The sequence below is a fragment of the Scomber japonicus genome, chromosome 22 (assembly GCF_027409825.1).
Source record: "Scomber japonicus isolate fScoJap1 chromosome 22, fScoJap1.pri, whole genome shotgun sequence".
Taxonomy (NCBI): Eukaryota; Metazoa; Chordata; class Actinopteri; order Scombriformes; family Scombridae; genus Scomber; species Scomber japonicus.
In genome coordinates, this window is record NC_070599.1 from 24,037,127 (window position 1) to 24,054,155 (window position 17,029).

The window sequence follows — 17,029 nt, forward strand, 5'->3', positions numbered from 1 at the left end:
TGGTCAAAGCAAACAGAGCAGACAGGTTTGTTTTCTCTTTAAATTTGTATTTAGTTAAGAACAAATTTAGTGTCAAAATCTCCTGACACATTTATATTTTGCATTATTGAATGTTTTTGTTTGTGATAACGTTGTATTAGCACTTCTCAACCTCAGTGAATACCAACAACAACTCTAAAATTTAGTCAAGACAGCGAAGGTTCGAGGGGAAATTGTTTTTAAAAACTATGTAAAATTCTAATAAGGCATCTTGAAAAGGGATACGTAAAAGTTGTTACTCTTTTCAAAAATACAGCCAATAAAAAAGCACATTAAATGAAGCCAACATGCACAACTTGCTCTTGCACATCCGAACACTGCAATGTCTTTGTTCTTTCTCAACAGAACATTTGCATAGATGGTCACAATGATCTGAGGTGTTGCTTCAGTAGCCGAAACCTCGTAATTTACTCAGCAGTATATCAGTAACTGCATTTTTATAGATTATTTTTACGAGAATACTAAACTATTGTGGATACTTCCGCAGTACAAGGTCCATCTTCAGGTTGGTAGTTGGCGCAAACACAGCAGACAGGTGAGTTTGTCTCCTTAAATTTACATTTAGTTCAACTTAATCTCCTTTAACATCGTATTTGTATTTCATTATTATTAGGGCCCGAGCGCTGACCAGTGCGAAACCCTATTGTATCTGTAAATTGACATAAATGGGGTGGAGAGGGCCTGTTCATCGCTGCTTGCAGATTTAATTATTATTATTTTCTGTGATAATGTTGGATTGGCAGTCTTTAACCTCAGTGTCAGATATATTGTTGTGCAGGATAATCAGCTGTGCCATAATAAATTAAAATATAAAGGCATCTTGAAAAGTCATACATACAAAATCATACAAAATATACTGTTACATTAAATAGAGTACAGTACCAGTGTTGAATGCACCATTCTGTAGCAAGATGGAAAGTAAAGAGTGAGGAAATAGTACATAATAATACCTTTTCTACCTTTTAAAACGGTTTATTCTGCTCTGTTCTGCATTATTTCTGTGTACCAACACTTTTTTTGTCATTAACCCTCTCTTGCTTATTAGCTGTCATTTTTTAATCTATATTCTCTATTTTACTCCCTTGTACACAACTTGTATATGTATGTGTATTTCTGTGCTTGTACATGTTCCTGGATCGTCATTCATGTGTATTTGTTTGCATACTTTATAACTCACATTGTTCAAGGTATTTTTATTCACTCCATGTGGGAACTTGCCTCCCATTTGGGGATAAAAAGCACGACATAAATCATTAAGAATTAGGGTGAAGACTTGGTTTAAGGTTAAAGTTCGGTCACTGGTGGAATACAACTAAATGCATTTACCCAAGTATTGTATTTAATTATAATTTTGAGGTACTTTTACTTCACTGTAGTATTTCCATGTAAGGCTACTTTCTACATTTCAGAGGGAAATATTGTACTTTAGTTACTTTTCAGATGAAGATGAACCCCAAAAGAAAATCACAATTCGCAGCACAGAGCAAAACGTCAAGTACCTCAAACCAGAGTTTAAATAATATGTATGTGGTTAATACCAAGAAGAGGAACAAGACAGGGCAGCCACAAGACAAGTTGAAGCTTAAGACAGGAATGACACAATTTGTTCTCTCTGCCTTCAGCTTTATACATTATAAATTCTTTAGGATTATTTAAAAGGTTAGGGTTAGGGTTGATGAGATGAGCACCATGGAAACAAAGGTTAGGGTTAGGCAACAAAACCTAAATAGTTTTGCACACCGATGATGTGGCAGGGCGGAGCATTTTTTGAGGTTTGATTACAGATATCAAGAGCAGCTGTTGTGGCTCCGCTGCAGGCTACACACATTTACAGGGAGTGGCAGCAGGTTAAAGACACTGAATACCGAGGTTGAGGGTAGCTGATGCCCCAGGGGAGGATGTAACAATAGTAATCTTAACAATGTAATTCATAACAATATAAATATAAGTGAGTGAGTTGGGACCAAGCCATTACTTTTACTGAAATAATTAAATCCTCCTTGGAGTTCAAGACCGGAGGTGAGTATCTGTCCGCTGGGAAAAAAGGAGATTCTATTTGCTTACGGCTTCAGAGACCGAGATGCCAGTTTATGAATTGTGGACACATGGTTTAAGTATCAGATTACCACCACTAAAGCACACATTATATGTATGCTTATTTCTATTAACCCTCCTGTTGTCCTCAAGTCAAGGGAGGAAGGAAGGAAGACAGAAGGAAAGGAAAGGAGGAAGGAAATGAGGGAAGGGGGAAGGAAGGGAGGAAGGAAGAAAGGAAAGAAGGAAGGGAGAAAGGAAAGGAAGGAAGGACAGAGGAAAGAAGGAAGGAAGGTAGGAGGGAGGGAGGAAAAGAGGAAGGGGGGAAGGAAAGAAGGACAGCGGAAATAAGGAAGGAAGGAAAGAAGGAACAGTCAAAACAGACGGGGTCAATTTGACCCGGGACAAAGGAAGTTATTATTGATAATTATAATTTCTCACTGCCAATACTTATGAACTTGTTCCTAAGTATGATTTTTCATGTGGGTTTTTTACTCGTAATGAAGTATTTTTACATTGCTGCATTGCTACTTTTAGTCAAGAACACTATCTGAATACTTATTCCACCACTGGGTTAGGGTTAGGTTAAGGTGAGACTTTAGGAAATGTAATATCCTCTTAAGTGATGGGAACATGAATGTGTGTGTTACAGGTAGAGGATGTTGTGTGTGTTGGTTCCTCTCGTACTATTTGCCCTGACTGAGACGTCCACCTCACAGTCAGATTTAGGTAAGAAAACAAATCAGATACAATCTCCTACATTTTCTACAATCTATCTAGCTTGTTTATTATAATTAAGGAATACTTCAACCAAATGCAACTGTAGACATCTTATATATTTTAAAAGTTTCAATTTAATAATGTGTCTGATGGGACAGAGTCCGCCTTGGTGGCACCTGTTTGGGCAGCAATGCTTCACTTTCACCCCCATGTAGACAAATCATACACAAAACATAATACACAAGATTTGAATATTTTTTAATATTTCCTCCTCCTTGTGATTCAATGTGCATTAACAGTATTGCACATGTCCCATAACAGTACACACAACACATGCATACGCCAATGGGAAAAAACACATCCTGAAAGATCAGCATAATGAAAGCAATATAAAATTATTGCACAATCTTCGGCCTTTAGCAGCTTTGTTTAGGAGTTTGATGGAGGTTGGAACAAATTAATTCTTAAAATGATTGAGTTTGCAGTTAGGGACTCTATATCGTCTGGCCGAGGGTAGGAGCTCATATTCTAAATGAAGAATATGGGATGGCTCAGTCACTATCCTCTGGGCTTGTCTAAGAACACTGACCCTTTGAAGGGGCCCCACCCCTAGATTGGGAACCACTGGACTAAACCAGCTAACTGTATATAAAGTAGTGTAAACTAGCTAACTGTATATAAAGTAGTATAAACTAGCTAACTGAATATAAAGTAGTGTAAACTAGCTAACTGTATATATAGTAGTATAAACTAGCTAACTGTATATAAAGTAGTGTAAACTAGCTAACTGTATATATAGTAGTGTAAACTAGCTAACTGTATATAAAGTAGTATAAACTAGCTAACTGTATATAAAGTAGTGTAAACTAGCTAACTGAATATAAAGTAGTGTAAACTAGCTAACTGTATATAAAGTAGTGTAAACTAGCTAACTGTATATATAGTAGTGTAAACTAGCTAACTGTATATAAAGTAGTATAAACTAGCTAACTGTATATAAAGTAGTATAAACTAGCTAACTGAATATAAAGTAGTGTAAACTAGCTAACTGTATATATAGTAGTATAAACTAGCTAACTGAATATAAAGTAGTGTAAACTAGCTAACTGTATATAAAGTAGTGTAAACTAGCTAACTGTATATAAAGTAGTATAAACTAGCTAACTGTATATAAAGTAGTATAAACTAGCTAACTGTATATAAAGTAGTGTAAACTAGCTAACTGTATATATAGTAGTATAAACTAGCTAACTGTATATATAGTAGTATAAACTAGCTAACTGTATATAAAGTAGTGTAAACTAACTAACTGTATATAAAGTAGTGTGAACTAGCTAACTGTATATAAAGTAGTATAAACTAGCTAACTGTATATAAAGTAGTGTAAACTAGCTAACTGTATATAAAGTAGTATAAACTAACTAACTGTATATAAAGTAGTATAAACTAGCTAACTGTATATAAAGTAGTATAAACTAGCTAACTGAATATAAAGTAGTGTAAACTAGCTAACTGTATATATAGTAGTATAAACTAGCTAACTGTATATAAAGTAGTGTAAACTAGCTAACTGTATATATAGTAGTATAAACTAGCTAACTGAATATAAAGTAGTGTAAACTAGCTAACTGTATATAAAGTAGTGTAAACTAGCTAACTGTATATAAAGTAGTATAAACTAGCTAACTGTATATAAAGTAGTATAAACTAGCTAACTGTATATAAAGTAGTGTAAACTAGCTAACTGTATATATAGTAGTATAAACTAGCTAACTGTATATATAGTAGTATAAACTAGCTAACTGTATATAAAGTAGTGTAAACTAACTAACTGTATATAAAGTAGTGTGAACTAGCTAACTGTATATAAAGTAGTATAAACTAGCTAACTGTATATAAAGTAGTGTAAACTAGCTAACTGTATATAAAGTAGTGTAAACTAGCTAACTGTATATAAAGTAGTATAAACTAACTAACTGTATATAAAGTAGTGTAAACTAACTAACTGTATATAAAGTAGTGTAAACTAGCTAACTGTATATAAAGTAGTGTAAACTAACTAACTGTACTTTTACAGTAATACTGCATACTACATCGCTCATAATACTGCAGTACTTTTACTGCAATACATTAACTACACAGTGTATGCTTCTCTCAGGCATTGTCCCCGAGTACAGGTTGTCTGATGTTGTGTGGGGCCCCAGCAACGAAGTGGCGAATGCGATTGTCGATTCATCTTTATTCATCAAGGAACTGCAGTCTCGTAACCTGACGGAGAGCAGCTACAACAGATTCATCGAGCATGACGTGCGTTATCGACGTGGAATCAGCCACATACTGGAGGTGAGATGTAATTTCATTTCGTGCAGACACTCATGTTCACCAGAGAATTCTGATGGCTATTGCTGATCAGTGGTGGAAGAAGTATTCAGATCATTTACTTGAGTAAAGCACCAATACAGCCATGTAAAAATACTCGATTACAAGTCAAAAATATGCATGAAAAACACACGCGCGCGCTCTTGCATGCTCGCTGATGGTGATCCAGACCATCAGATCTGTGTATCACAAGCAAAATCCTAAATAACTGATATTGTATGAAGCTGTAGGCAGAGAACAAACTGAGTCATCCCTCTCTTGATCTTCAACATTTTTGTGGCTGGTCTGCCTGTTTCCTCTTCTCTGTTTAACCACACAAAATTATTTGGGCTCTGGTTTCAGTGAGTTGACGTTTGCTCTGTGCTGCAAATGTGATTTTGTTTCCCTATCTGAGGTGATTTGGTGTGATTGGTGGTGATGTCAGTGTCCTGTTTCTTCCTGCAGGCCCGGATTAATAATCTCCAGGAAGCAGATGACGTGAGGTCACTACTGCAGGACACACTTAAACACTACAAAAGCAGAAACCAGGTGAGACTGGATGCATTTACAGAATGACAGCCTAGTCAGATTAAATTGACCAACTGATCAGAACAAATCAGAGGAAATTTAATGGCAAAGATGAGAATATCAACTCTACATTGTCTCCTCCTCCAGACCTCCCTTGCCTCACTTACCCCACCATGGCTCAACTACACACTCAGGTGTTTTGAATCTGTGGTTAAGGAGGAGCCAGTCTATTGGCTGGTGGCTCTGTCAGCTCGGGCCTCTCTCCTTAACCTGCTGGTGGAGGGCAGGTGCCGTACAGATCAGGTCCAACAGTCCAGCACCTTCTACAAGCAGTGGTGTGACGACAATATGGTGGAGTCCCAATGGATACAAAGGTACGTGTTACATAGATGTTTGATGTAGTTCAACACAGGTAAACTTTAATTGGAGGGTATTATTCCATAGTTAGATAACAGCAAACCAAATGATTCCTTGAAAGGGACACTCCTATTTATTTTATACATAAAGGTCAGTTCCCTCATTGGTTTATTTTAGCCTGCTCCCTGGGAGCACCTGTGCCCTATTGGCATTTTCAAACCTATAGTTTGTTTTGTACAGTCCGAATCATCATCCAATGGATTAGTTGGTAATTCATTGTGGTTCCTTTTGACACAGAAAAAAATGAAAGCAAACTAAAATGTATCACTAAAGGTCTGATAAGAATGCCCACTCCATTTAATAATCAAATGTGTTTGGGGCATGAGTGAGAACATAAACACAGGAAGAAGGTCCTGAAGAAATTCTTATATGCCAAATATCAAGAAGGCCATATATTTTTTGAATGGCCCCAGTCGGACCTTGATCGTTGCTAGCAACTGTTGATTAAGCACTGCAGGCTATGGAAGCTATTTAGCTTAAACTTAACTGAGTGAGAAATCGGATCACATTCCCACCAGGAACAAATCACTCCAGGATTCATATTATTTTATTAAATATTTTAATGCAGAAGTTTGTTTTAACAGTCAGGTTCCCAAATGAACGAAACGTACTTTTCTTGCTGTAATCATTCCTCCTGTTCATACAGTACTGACTATTAGAAGATCCCTTCATGTTGCACTTACATAAGTGATGGGGGACAAAATCCACAGTCGTCCTTCTTTTAAAAATGTATTTAAAAGTTTATCTGCAGCTAACTTGGAGCTTCAGCTGTCCAAATGAATCAAATCAAGTTGTGTTTCTTGTGTGATACAGGTACAATACAACTTTAGTGGAACACATGGCTCAGATAAATCCCTTTACAGCCATCAACATCTTCAGAGAGCAGATGATGAACCAGAAAAGCTTCTACAAGGCTTTGTAAGAACAAATCAATACATACAGTCATTGATGTATCTATCTATGGGGGTCAATGTGTGTCTCATTGTGTGTGTTTCTGCTGCAGAGACTCTGATAAATGATGACAAGGTAAAGGTAAGCCACACATAAAATATACAAAAAATAAGTAAGTTAGTGTAAGTTTCCTAGTTATTTTATACAATTTATCTAGTCATAATTTTAAACTCTATTTTTGTATTTACAGCACTTTTCTCAATTAAAGTGACAACCTTTTGAAACAAGACTGAAACAGAGCATCGGGATCTTCAATTTTTTCTTGTACTCACAATACCTTATGTCAAAAATGTTGAATTTAAGATGCATTAGACTTTCCTCTTGAATATGGTGAGGTATGAAGTGAAATCACAACCCAAATTTCTCAAAAGGATCTTTGGGAGTATTTTAGAGGGAAGAGAAGTTCTCAATATACACCACTTAACTTGACGATACACATTTCTTCTTATCGTTGCCACTGGAAGACTTCAGCCAGTTCTTCTATACAACAGATCAATATCCAGTTCAAATCTACCAAACTCATGATCACAAAGTCTGCCCGAAACATTGATGTCATGGCCGTCGACCAACTGAACTTAATGGTTCGTGTGGCCTTAATTGCTCAGTCGTATCAATTCGCCCTGTACAACGTCAGGAAGACCAGACCCTACCTCCATCTCTTTACCGCATGCACCTTCAAACTTCTGCAGATGATCCAGAACCAACCCAAAACAGCACGTGTACTCCTGATGTTCATATCCATAAAACAGCAACTGAAACAGCTCATGCCTACCTGAACTCCCTCATTTAGGACTATGCTCCCTCCCGCACCTGATACGACTCACATTGGTCTGCCCTGACTAGATCCTTGTTAGTCGCTTTGCATGAGAAATTGTTACATTGTATATTTTTATTATCCTGTTTGTGCTGATTTTTTGTCTATTTAAATTTAATAATGTAAATCCACTTCATTCCTCTTCTATCTCTAATTTAGTGCCGTTCTTCTGCTTATTTAAGTCATATTGATTTGAATGCATTATTTACAATGAGGAATATACTTTTATTTGACTTCTGACAGTCTCAATCTGTCACTGTTTACCATATCTTTGTTCCCACATACACAAAAAAACAATAAATAGAAATAGGAATATGTGAGACTTTATTTTCATTTGTGTTTTTGTTTATGTCTTTGTGTACTGTTTACACTCAGTTTGGTGATGTTAAGGAAGCGCAAACAGAAACTTCTCAGCACAGCTTGTAAAATCGGTGTCCTACATGTCATCACACAGATAGCTGTCTCTGTCTCCCTCTGCAGGATGAGAATGGACACTGCACCCCAGCAGTATTTCACTTACTACAGTACAGATACAACCATCACTAGTACTTTATTCTGCTGTTACTGCTACTGTTTCTCTTACTTTTTAAACTACTATTACTACCACCATTATTTACAAGTATGATTAGATCTACTAATACTGCTGCTACTACTACTACCATTACTACTACTACTAACTACTATTATAACTAGGGTCCCACTACTTTTGTATTACTACTCCCATTTGCAATAACTTCTACTGATATTGCTGCTAATATTATATTACTATTAATATTCCTTAAGCTACTACCACTACCACTGCCACTTTAATCACTAATTCCTTTACTTCTACTACTGCGACCAATACTTTGACTATCTCCATTACAACTATGACTACATCTACTACTACTGCTACAACCACTATTACTACTGCTAACCTACTATAATAACTGTTGGCTTATACTACTACAGCAAATACGAGTAGGCTGACACTACTTTTACTGCAACTGTACTTATGCATGTTTTACTGTTTCTACAAATACTATTACTGTTTATACTATTGCTGTTTATTACAGCTACTGGTTGTTATAGCTTGCACTGCTACTATTTAAACAAATCTAAAACTATTACAACCACAATGCTTGTCTTACTATCATAATACAAATTACATCTACTACTGTACAATAACTACTACTTCCTAAACTTCTACTACTACTATTTCCAGTACTTATACCACTACTGCTACTACTAATATTACTGCCTTTACTACTGTACTTATTCCTGTACTGTTGCTTCTACCAATATCACTAATGAATATACCTGTATTTCTGCTTCTGGTTGTAATAACTGTACTGCCCCTATTGCTGCTAATGTTACTTTTGTTCCACTATGACACACCTACTACTACTGCTAAATGTTGCCAATGCCACTACTGCTACTACGGTAGTTGTAATAACTTGTAGCACTACTATTAATGCTAATAATACTACTGTTTATGGAAATACTTTCAATATTTTGATCAGATCTATTCTATCACTATCATTATATACTATTATTACTTTCTGTATTACCATTATAACAATTAGAACTTTCCTATTGTAGTACCTTGACTTCTACTATTTTAACTATCACTACTTCTACTACAAGAACAACTCCCACTATTACTGCTGGCACTGCACCTGCTAGTCTGATAGTCAATACTAAAACTATTATTACTTCTGCTTCTGCTGTTGCTAGCATTACTGCTACTACCACTACTAATACTACTACAACTGCTAGTACTGTTATTATCACAATTACTACTTCTAACTACCCTGAAACTGCCACTTTTACTACTATTACTACTACAACCACAACTTCAATACCACTTGTATTGCTATAAATACTGTACTACTACTACTACATCTACTGCCACTGATACCACAACAACTGTAGATTGTACAGCTACAAGAACCAGTGTATTAGTTGAAACTAAAACTATTATTTCTTCAATGCCTGCAGTTGCTACTACTACTACCATTCCTGTTAGTACTTCTGCCACCACTAGGCCACTGCAACTGCTGGAAGGCTACAACTACTACCACTGTACTGTATCTGCAGTAGTTTCTACTCTAGGTGACAAATCACTTATAGAAAATATTACCATTTTCTGTTAATACTTTTCCTACTAGTGGTACCTCCACTACTACTGCAACTGTTACTGTATTTCTATCCTAATACTACCACAACTTGGACGGTTTCTATCACTGACAGTATTACTACTACTTCTTAAACTACTGATACCAAATACTATGCTTATTATACAGTGTCAATCACTACCAGGGCCACCATTTGTCAAAAAATACTACTAGTGTAAAGACTACGGCCTTGATCTGCTCTATGTGAAAAGTGCCTTGAGATAACTTTTTACACACTGGTCATTTAATTCTCAGACTACACATGCAGGTAAATATGCCAATATGGTAATGATGAGTAATTTTAAGTCAAAAGGAGCCATCTTCAAAAGAAAGACAACAAATAGGTCGTAATGTCAGTCAACAAAATCAACTTATAGTTACATTTGAGTGACAGACACCATCTCGCCGCTGTAATAATTATGACCCAGAGAAGTGGTGCAGGTCAGGTAGCTGGTTAGGTGTTTGGTTAGATCCTAACTTGTGACTTCGTGGATTTTGCTGCAGTAGGCCGCTTCGCCTCTAGTTTAAAATCCATAACTACAATTGTCATAGTGTTTACTGCTGTCATCATGGTTGCCTAACTTTAAGGAACAAAGGTTGCCTAACTTTAAGGAAGTGATAACCCACAACACATTTTAAGTGATCACTTTCCCTTAACCTAACATTAACCACATCATAAAACATCACTAGTTTTTTTTTAACAGTGATGTGTAACAGTTTTGGAAAACACAGACAAATGATTTCCTGCTGGTGAAAGTGCCTGATTAGAAAACGCTCCTATGGGTCTTTCTGGAATCACGTGGTCAGACAACATCTTTGGTTGTTTAAGTTTGGTGGACTTGTTGGTCAAAAGTCTTTGAGTCAGAAGAACTAAACATAACATAAATATGAATTCTGAAATGGCGTTGAAATAAAAACTAGAAATTCTAGGTTGAATTTTTTTTTAAAAGACTGTAGATTTTTAAAAACAAGGCAGGCATCATATAGTCTGAGATTGTTCAAGGTTAGAAGATTATGAATAATGTTGCAGTGGTGATATCTGTGGGGCTTCTTTTCCATGATTTTAAGTGCTTGTTTGTAGAGGGTTAGTTACCCTTAGGAAGTTAGGTTAATGCCAAATATTTGTTGTTTCCACTAGATTCCTGTAAGATATTTTACAGTGTACAGTACTTGGGGAGATGTACTTGTTACTTTCCGCCACCACTGGTTGCTCTTTATGTAAAGAAACTGAACTTAAAATACACCATAAATATATGGATACACACTCATGCTTAACAGGAAGGACAATGTGACAAAAGGAGGAAAAGTAGAGAATACAACACATGGGAATAATCTATATATAACCCAAACCCTAATATAACCCTAAATTAACCTTAACTTTCAACCAAATCTTCACCCTAAAATCAATGACTTATGTAAAGGGTCTTGCCTTCAGTCCCCATAAAGAAGAGGGGTCTCCACAATAACCTAACCCTTATATAACCCTAAATTAACCTTAACTTTCAACCATATCTTCACCCTAAAACCAATGACTTACATAAAGGGGTCTTGCTTTCGGTCCCCATAAAGCACAGGGGTCCCAACAATAACCTAACCCTAATATAACCCTTATATAACCCTAAATTAACCTTAACTTTCAACCATATCTTCACCCTAAAACCAATGACTTACATAAAGGGGTCTTGCTTTCGGTCCCCATAAAGCACAGGGGTCCCAACAATAACCTAACCCTAATATAACCCTTATATAACCCTAAATTAACCTTAACTTTCAACCATATCTTCACCCTAAAACCAATGACTTACATAAAGGGGTCTTGCTTTCGGTCCCCATAAAGCACAGGGGTCCCAACAATAACCTAACCCTAATATAACCCTTATATAACCCTAAATTAACCTTAACTTTCAACCATATCTTCACCCTGAAATCAATGACTTACATAAACGGGGTCTTGCTTTCGGTCCCCATAAAGAAGAGGGGTCCCCAACTATAACCTAACCCTCATATAACCCTAAATTCACCTTAACTTTCAACCAAGTCTTCACCCTAAAACCAATGACTTGTGTAAAAGGGTCTTGCTTTGGGTCCCCATAAAGCAGAGGGGTCCCAACATTAACCTAACCCTTATATAACCCTAAATTAACCTTACCTTTCAACCAAATCTTCACCCTAAAATCAATGACTTACATAAATGGGGTCTTGCTTTCGGTCCCCATAAAGAAGAGGGGTCTCCACAATAACCTAACCCTTATATAACCCTAAATTAACCTTAACTTTAAGCCAAATCTTCACCCTAAAACCAATGACTTGTGTAAAAGGGTCTTGCTTTGGGTCCCCATAAAGAAGAGGGGTCTCCACAATAACCTAACCCTTATATAACCCTAAATTAACCTTAACTTTCAACCAAATCTTCACCCTAAAACCAATGACTTACATAAAGGGGTCTTGCTTTTGGTCCCCATAAAGCACAGGGGTCTCCACAATAACCTAACCCTTATATAACCCTAAATTAACCTTAACTTTCAACCAAATCTTCACCCTAAAACCAATGACTTGTGTACTGGGGTCTTGCTTTTGGTCCCCATAAAGCACTGGGGTCCCCACAATAACCTCACCCTTATACAACCCTAAATTAACCTTAACTTTAAACCAAATCTTCACCCTAAAACCAATGACTTACATAAATGGGGTCTTGCTTTCGGTCCCCATAAAGAAGAGGGGTCTCCACAATAACCTAACCCTTATATAACCCTAAAATAACCTTAGCTTTCAACCAAATCTTCACCCTAAAACCAATAACTTGTGTAAAAGGGTCTTTCTTTGGGTCCCTATAAAGAAGAGGGGTCCCCAACTATAACCTAACCCTTATATAACCCTAAAATAACCTTAACTTTAAACCAAGTCTTCACCCTAAAATCAATGACTTACATAAATGGGGTCTTGCTTTCGGTCCCCATAAAGAAGAGGGGTCCCCAACTATAACCTAACCCTAATATAACCCTAAATTAACCTTAACTTTCAACCAAATCTTCACCCTAAAACCAATAACTTGTGTAAAAGGGTCTTGCTTTCAGTCCCCATAAAGAAGAGGGGTCCCCAACTATAACCTAACCCTAATATAACCCTAAATTAACCTTAACTTTCAACCAAATCTTCACCCTAAAACCAATAACTTGTGTAAAAGGGTCTTGCTTTAGGTCCCCATAAAGAAGAGGGGTCCCCAACTATAACCTAACCCTAATGTAACCCTAAATTAACCTTAACTTTCAACCAAATCTTCACCTTAAACCCAATGACTTGTGTATTGGGGTCTTGCCTTCAGTCCCCATAAAGCACTGGGGTCCCCACAATAACCTCACCCTTATACAACCCTAAATTAACCTTAACTTTCAACCATATCTTCACCCTGAAATCAATGACTTACATAAACGGGGTCTTGCTTTCGGTCCCCATAAAGAAGAGGGGTCCCCAACTATAACCTAACCCTAATATAACCCTAAATTAACCTTAACTTTCAACCAAATCTTCACCCTAAAATCAATGACTTGTGTACTGGGGTCTTGCTTTCGGTCCCCATAAAGCACTGGGGTCCCCACAATAACCTAACCCTTATATAACCCTAAATTAACCTTAGCTTTCAATCAAATCTTCACCCTAAAACCAATGACTTGTGTACTGGGGTCTTGCTTTCGGTCCCCATAAAGCACTGGGGTCCCCACAATAACCTAACCCTTATATAACCCTAAATTAACCTTAACTTTCAACCAAATCTTCACCCTAAAATCAATGACTTGTGTAAAAGGGTCTTGCTTTCGGTCCCCATAAAGAAGAGGGGTCCCCACAATAACCTAACCCTTATGTAACCCTAAATTAACCTTCACTTTCAACCAAATCTTCACCCTAAAATCAATGACTTATCTAAAGGGGTCTTGCTTTTCGTCCCCATAAAGCAGAGTAGGTCCCCACAAAATGACTGTGTAAACGTGCGTCCCGATAACAGGAGGAATACCTGTATCACACATACATACACACACACACATGCAGAGAAAGAGAGAGAGGAGAGAGAGAGTGAGAGAGAGAGAGAGGAGGCGGAAACCTCCATCTGCCCTGCTCGGTGACCGACCCGTCATCCTCGGGCTCTCGCAGGGGAGAAACGGCACATCTCTCCGCCGTTTTTCCATCCCTGCTTCTTTCTTTTTCTTTTTCTTTTTTGTGTGTGTGTGTGTGTGGTTACTTCCCAACATCGTGAATGAGGAAACTGTGAGAGAAACGCGGAGGACAATGTGACAAAAGAAAGGAAGAATGGAAGAAATCTATAGTCTATATATAGGCTATGCCCCGGACTGCACCACCGCCGCCACCGCCGCCACCTGCCCTCCCGGTACCGGTAAGTCACGGAGGATAAAGAGGAGCAGGTTGTGTTGCAGAAGTAAGGGGGGGGAGGAGAGAGAGAGCATCGTCTGTCCCGGGGCGGGTTACTGCAAAGGATGGATGCTAACTGACCCGTGGAAATGACTTTTGAGGTCTTGTGAGGTCGGGTTACCGTTCAGCCATGTTGCAGGAGATAGAAGGATGGAGGGAGGGAGAAAGAGAGAGGAGGGGACGGCAGGGCTTTTTGACACCTGCCCCCGTTCCCGGTAGCTTTAAAAATATATATAACATAGAGAAATCGGTAAAATGTCTTAAATGAGCGGTGAAGCAGCATTACGCCCTCTTACACCGGGGGATGACTTTCTGACTCGGTGTGTCGGTGAGTGAAGATAAAAAGCCATTCAGCCATGTTGCAGAGGGAAGGGGAGACATAACACCGCGGGGGTTTTGACACCGACTGAACGACCGACCGACCGACACCGAGGGGAGACTATAGGGGAGGAAGGATGGAGAGGAGGATGAGGAGGAGAGGGGGGATGCAGCCCGCACTGTGTCGCCTAGAGACGGAGAGGCAGCACGAGGAAGGAAACGGGGTCGAGTGAACCGAGGCTCGGTCTGACTCATGTTGACCGGATTTATGCACGATTTTATTTTACCAGTCTCAGTTTTTAAATTATACATTATCTTATGTCTTGCTATGAAAACCATAGGCCTTCATTATATTCTAATTTTTTATTTTTTATTTTTTATATTTTTTAATATATTTATTTTCTGTAATTTACATTTTTGTAATTTTATTACTCGCTATAACAACTAGAGGCTTGGATATGTATATTAAAATGTATTTATTTATTTTTATATATATATATATTTATTTTCAGTCATTTACATTTTTATAAATATATTATTCGCTATAACTGCCAGAGGCCTATGAAAAAAAAATTATATATATATATATTATAATTTTTTATTATTTAATTATTTTTTGCAAATAACTTTTGTAATTTTTTGTTTTTATTTCTTTATATTAATTTTATTTTATTTTAATTTTCACCTTCCATTTATTATTATCATTATTATTATTTTATTGATATTATTAATAATAATTATTATTTAATAATTTATATTATTATCAGTAGTAGTAATATTATATTTTCAACAAACAACATACCAACACCAATATTTTTAGACTTAATTTTAATGTTATATTGACAAATTTGTCAATATTTTGTCAAACAATTTTTAAACATTTTTATTTTATTAAATTTATATTGAATTAAATATTTTTTTCTAAATATAATTTTTAAGTAGAATATGTTGAATAATAATTATATTATTTTTGGGCTTTTTTTTTTGCAGCAGGTGGCTTTGACATTTTTTATGTAATACCACAGCATTGAAATGATAGTTGTTACTACAGAGAAGGGCTGGTGTTAAATATTATATTGGAGATGGGTTTTTTTGGAGGATTTTTTTTTGTGGTCATTGTAAGGGCAAGAAGTGATCAGCAGTAACAGCCAGTGGCAGACGGAAGTGGTTATTGAGGACTATTGATTATAATTGATGATTGTTTGTCGATGGGAAGGTCAGGGCAGGAGACGACACAGCAGGGTCCGTTACCATGGTGATAACTGAGATGATTTATCCCCTTATTATTGGGCCTTATCCATTCAATAATTTATTCATTCACAGATTCACTTTGTTCATGTTCCTTTTTCTTCTTCTTCTCCTCCTCCTCCTCCTCCTCCTCTCCATCCCCTCCTCCCTTTATCTCTCGGTCTCTTTCCATCTTCCTCTGTCCTCCCTCGCCCTTCGTCCTCCTCACTGTTCCTCTCTTTCTCTCTCCTCCTCCTCCTCCTCCTCCTCTTCTCTCAATCCATCTTCTTTCCTCTCTCCCCCCTTCTCCCCTCTTTCACCTCCCGTCTCTCCATCCATCTCTCTGTCTCTCTTTCAGGTCAATGAGAGCCAGCGACAGCTCAGTCTGAACGGCAAATCCTCCCTCGTTTTTTTTTCCCTTCAATTTCTCCTTTACTTCGATCTTCCTCTTTTTTTTCTCTCTCTATCATGCGCTCCTCACTTCCATATGTTGGAGCAACACAGTCGTCTTATTTTAGCAGCGCTACCCTCCTCCTCTTCTTCCTCCTCTTCCTTCTCTGTTGCCCTCCTCTCTGCTGAGTTTTGACTCCCTCTCTTTTTACAAGCACACACACATACACACACACACACATTCACACACACACACACACACACACACACACACACACACACACACACAGAGCAGAAAATGAAGCGTGGGTCGAGTGTGTTGCAGCCTCCCTCGGATGCAGCCAAACGACACACACACCCCGCAAACACACACACAAGGACACACACCAGTGATGATGCTCGCTCGCTGAGTGTGCCCGGCACGCACGCCGAACACGCAACAGACACACACACCGAAAACACGCCGGACGCAGCACACGCCACAGGTTCGAGTCCCTTCCCAGCAGCCACCTCTCTGTTCAGCCCTGATGTCAGCAGCAAGATGGCGTCTGACCTCCTCATCAGGCTGTCAGGTAGCACACACACACGTACACACACACGTACACACACACACACACACACACACACACACACACACACACACTTACACCAACTA

At 37.7% G+C, this 17,029-nt stretch overlaps 1 protein-coding gene across 1 annotated transcript; it reads left to right on the top strand.

Moving 5' to 3' along the window:
* LOC128384145 (uncharacterized) lies at positions 1-7,247 on the top strand. The gene is made up of 8 exons (XM_053343734.1): positions 1-25; positions 2,726-2,802; positions 4,952-5,136; positions 5,617-5,700; positions 5,827-6,053; positions 6,910-7,014; positions 7,100-7,128; positions 7,238-7,247. Exons 2-7 carry the CDS (start codon positions 2,733-2,735, stop codon positions 7,113-7,115), a joined length of 687 nt encoding a protein of 228 aa, XP_053199709.1. The 5' UTR covers positions 1-25; positions 2,726-2,732; the 3' UTR covers positions 7,116-7,128; positions 7,238-7,247.
* The last annotated feature ends 9,782 nt before the right edge of the window (positions 7,248-17,029 follow it).

Coding starts and splice junctions, on each gene's coding strand:
- LOC128384145 (XM_053343734.1), top strand. CDS start 2,733: ATGTTGTGTGTGTTGGTTCCTCTCGTACTATTTGCCCTGACTGAGACG. Junction 5,137..5,616: donor GAATCAGCCACATACTGGAG/GTGAGATGTAAT, acceptor TTCTTCCTGCAG/GCCCGGATTAATAATCTCCA. Junction 6,054..6,909: donor GAGTCCCAATGGATACAAAG/GTACGTGTTACA, acceptor TGTGTGATACAG/GTACAATACAACTTTAGTGG.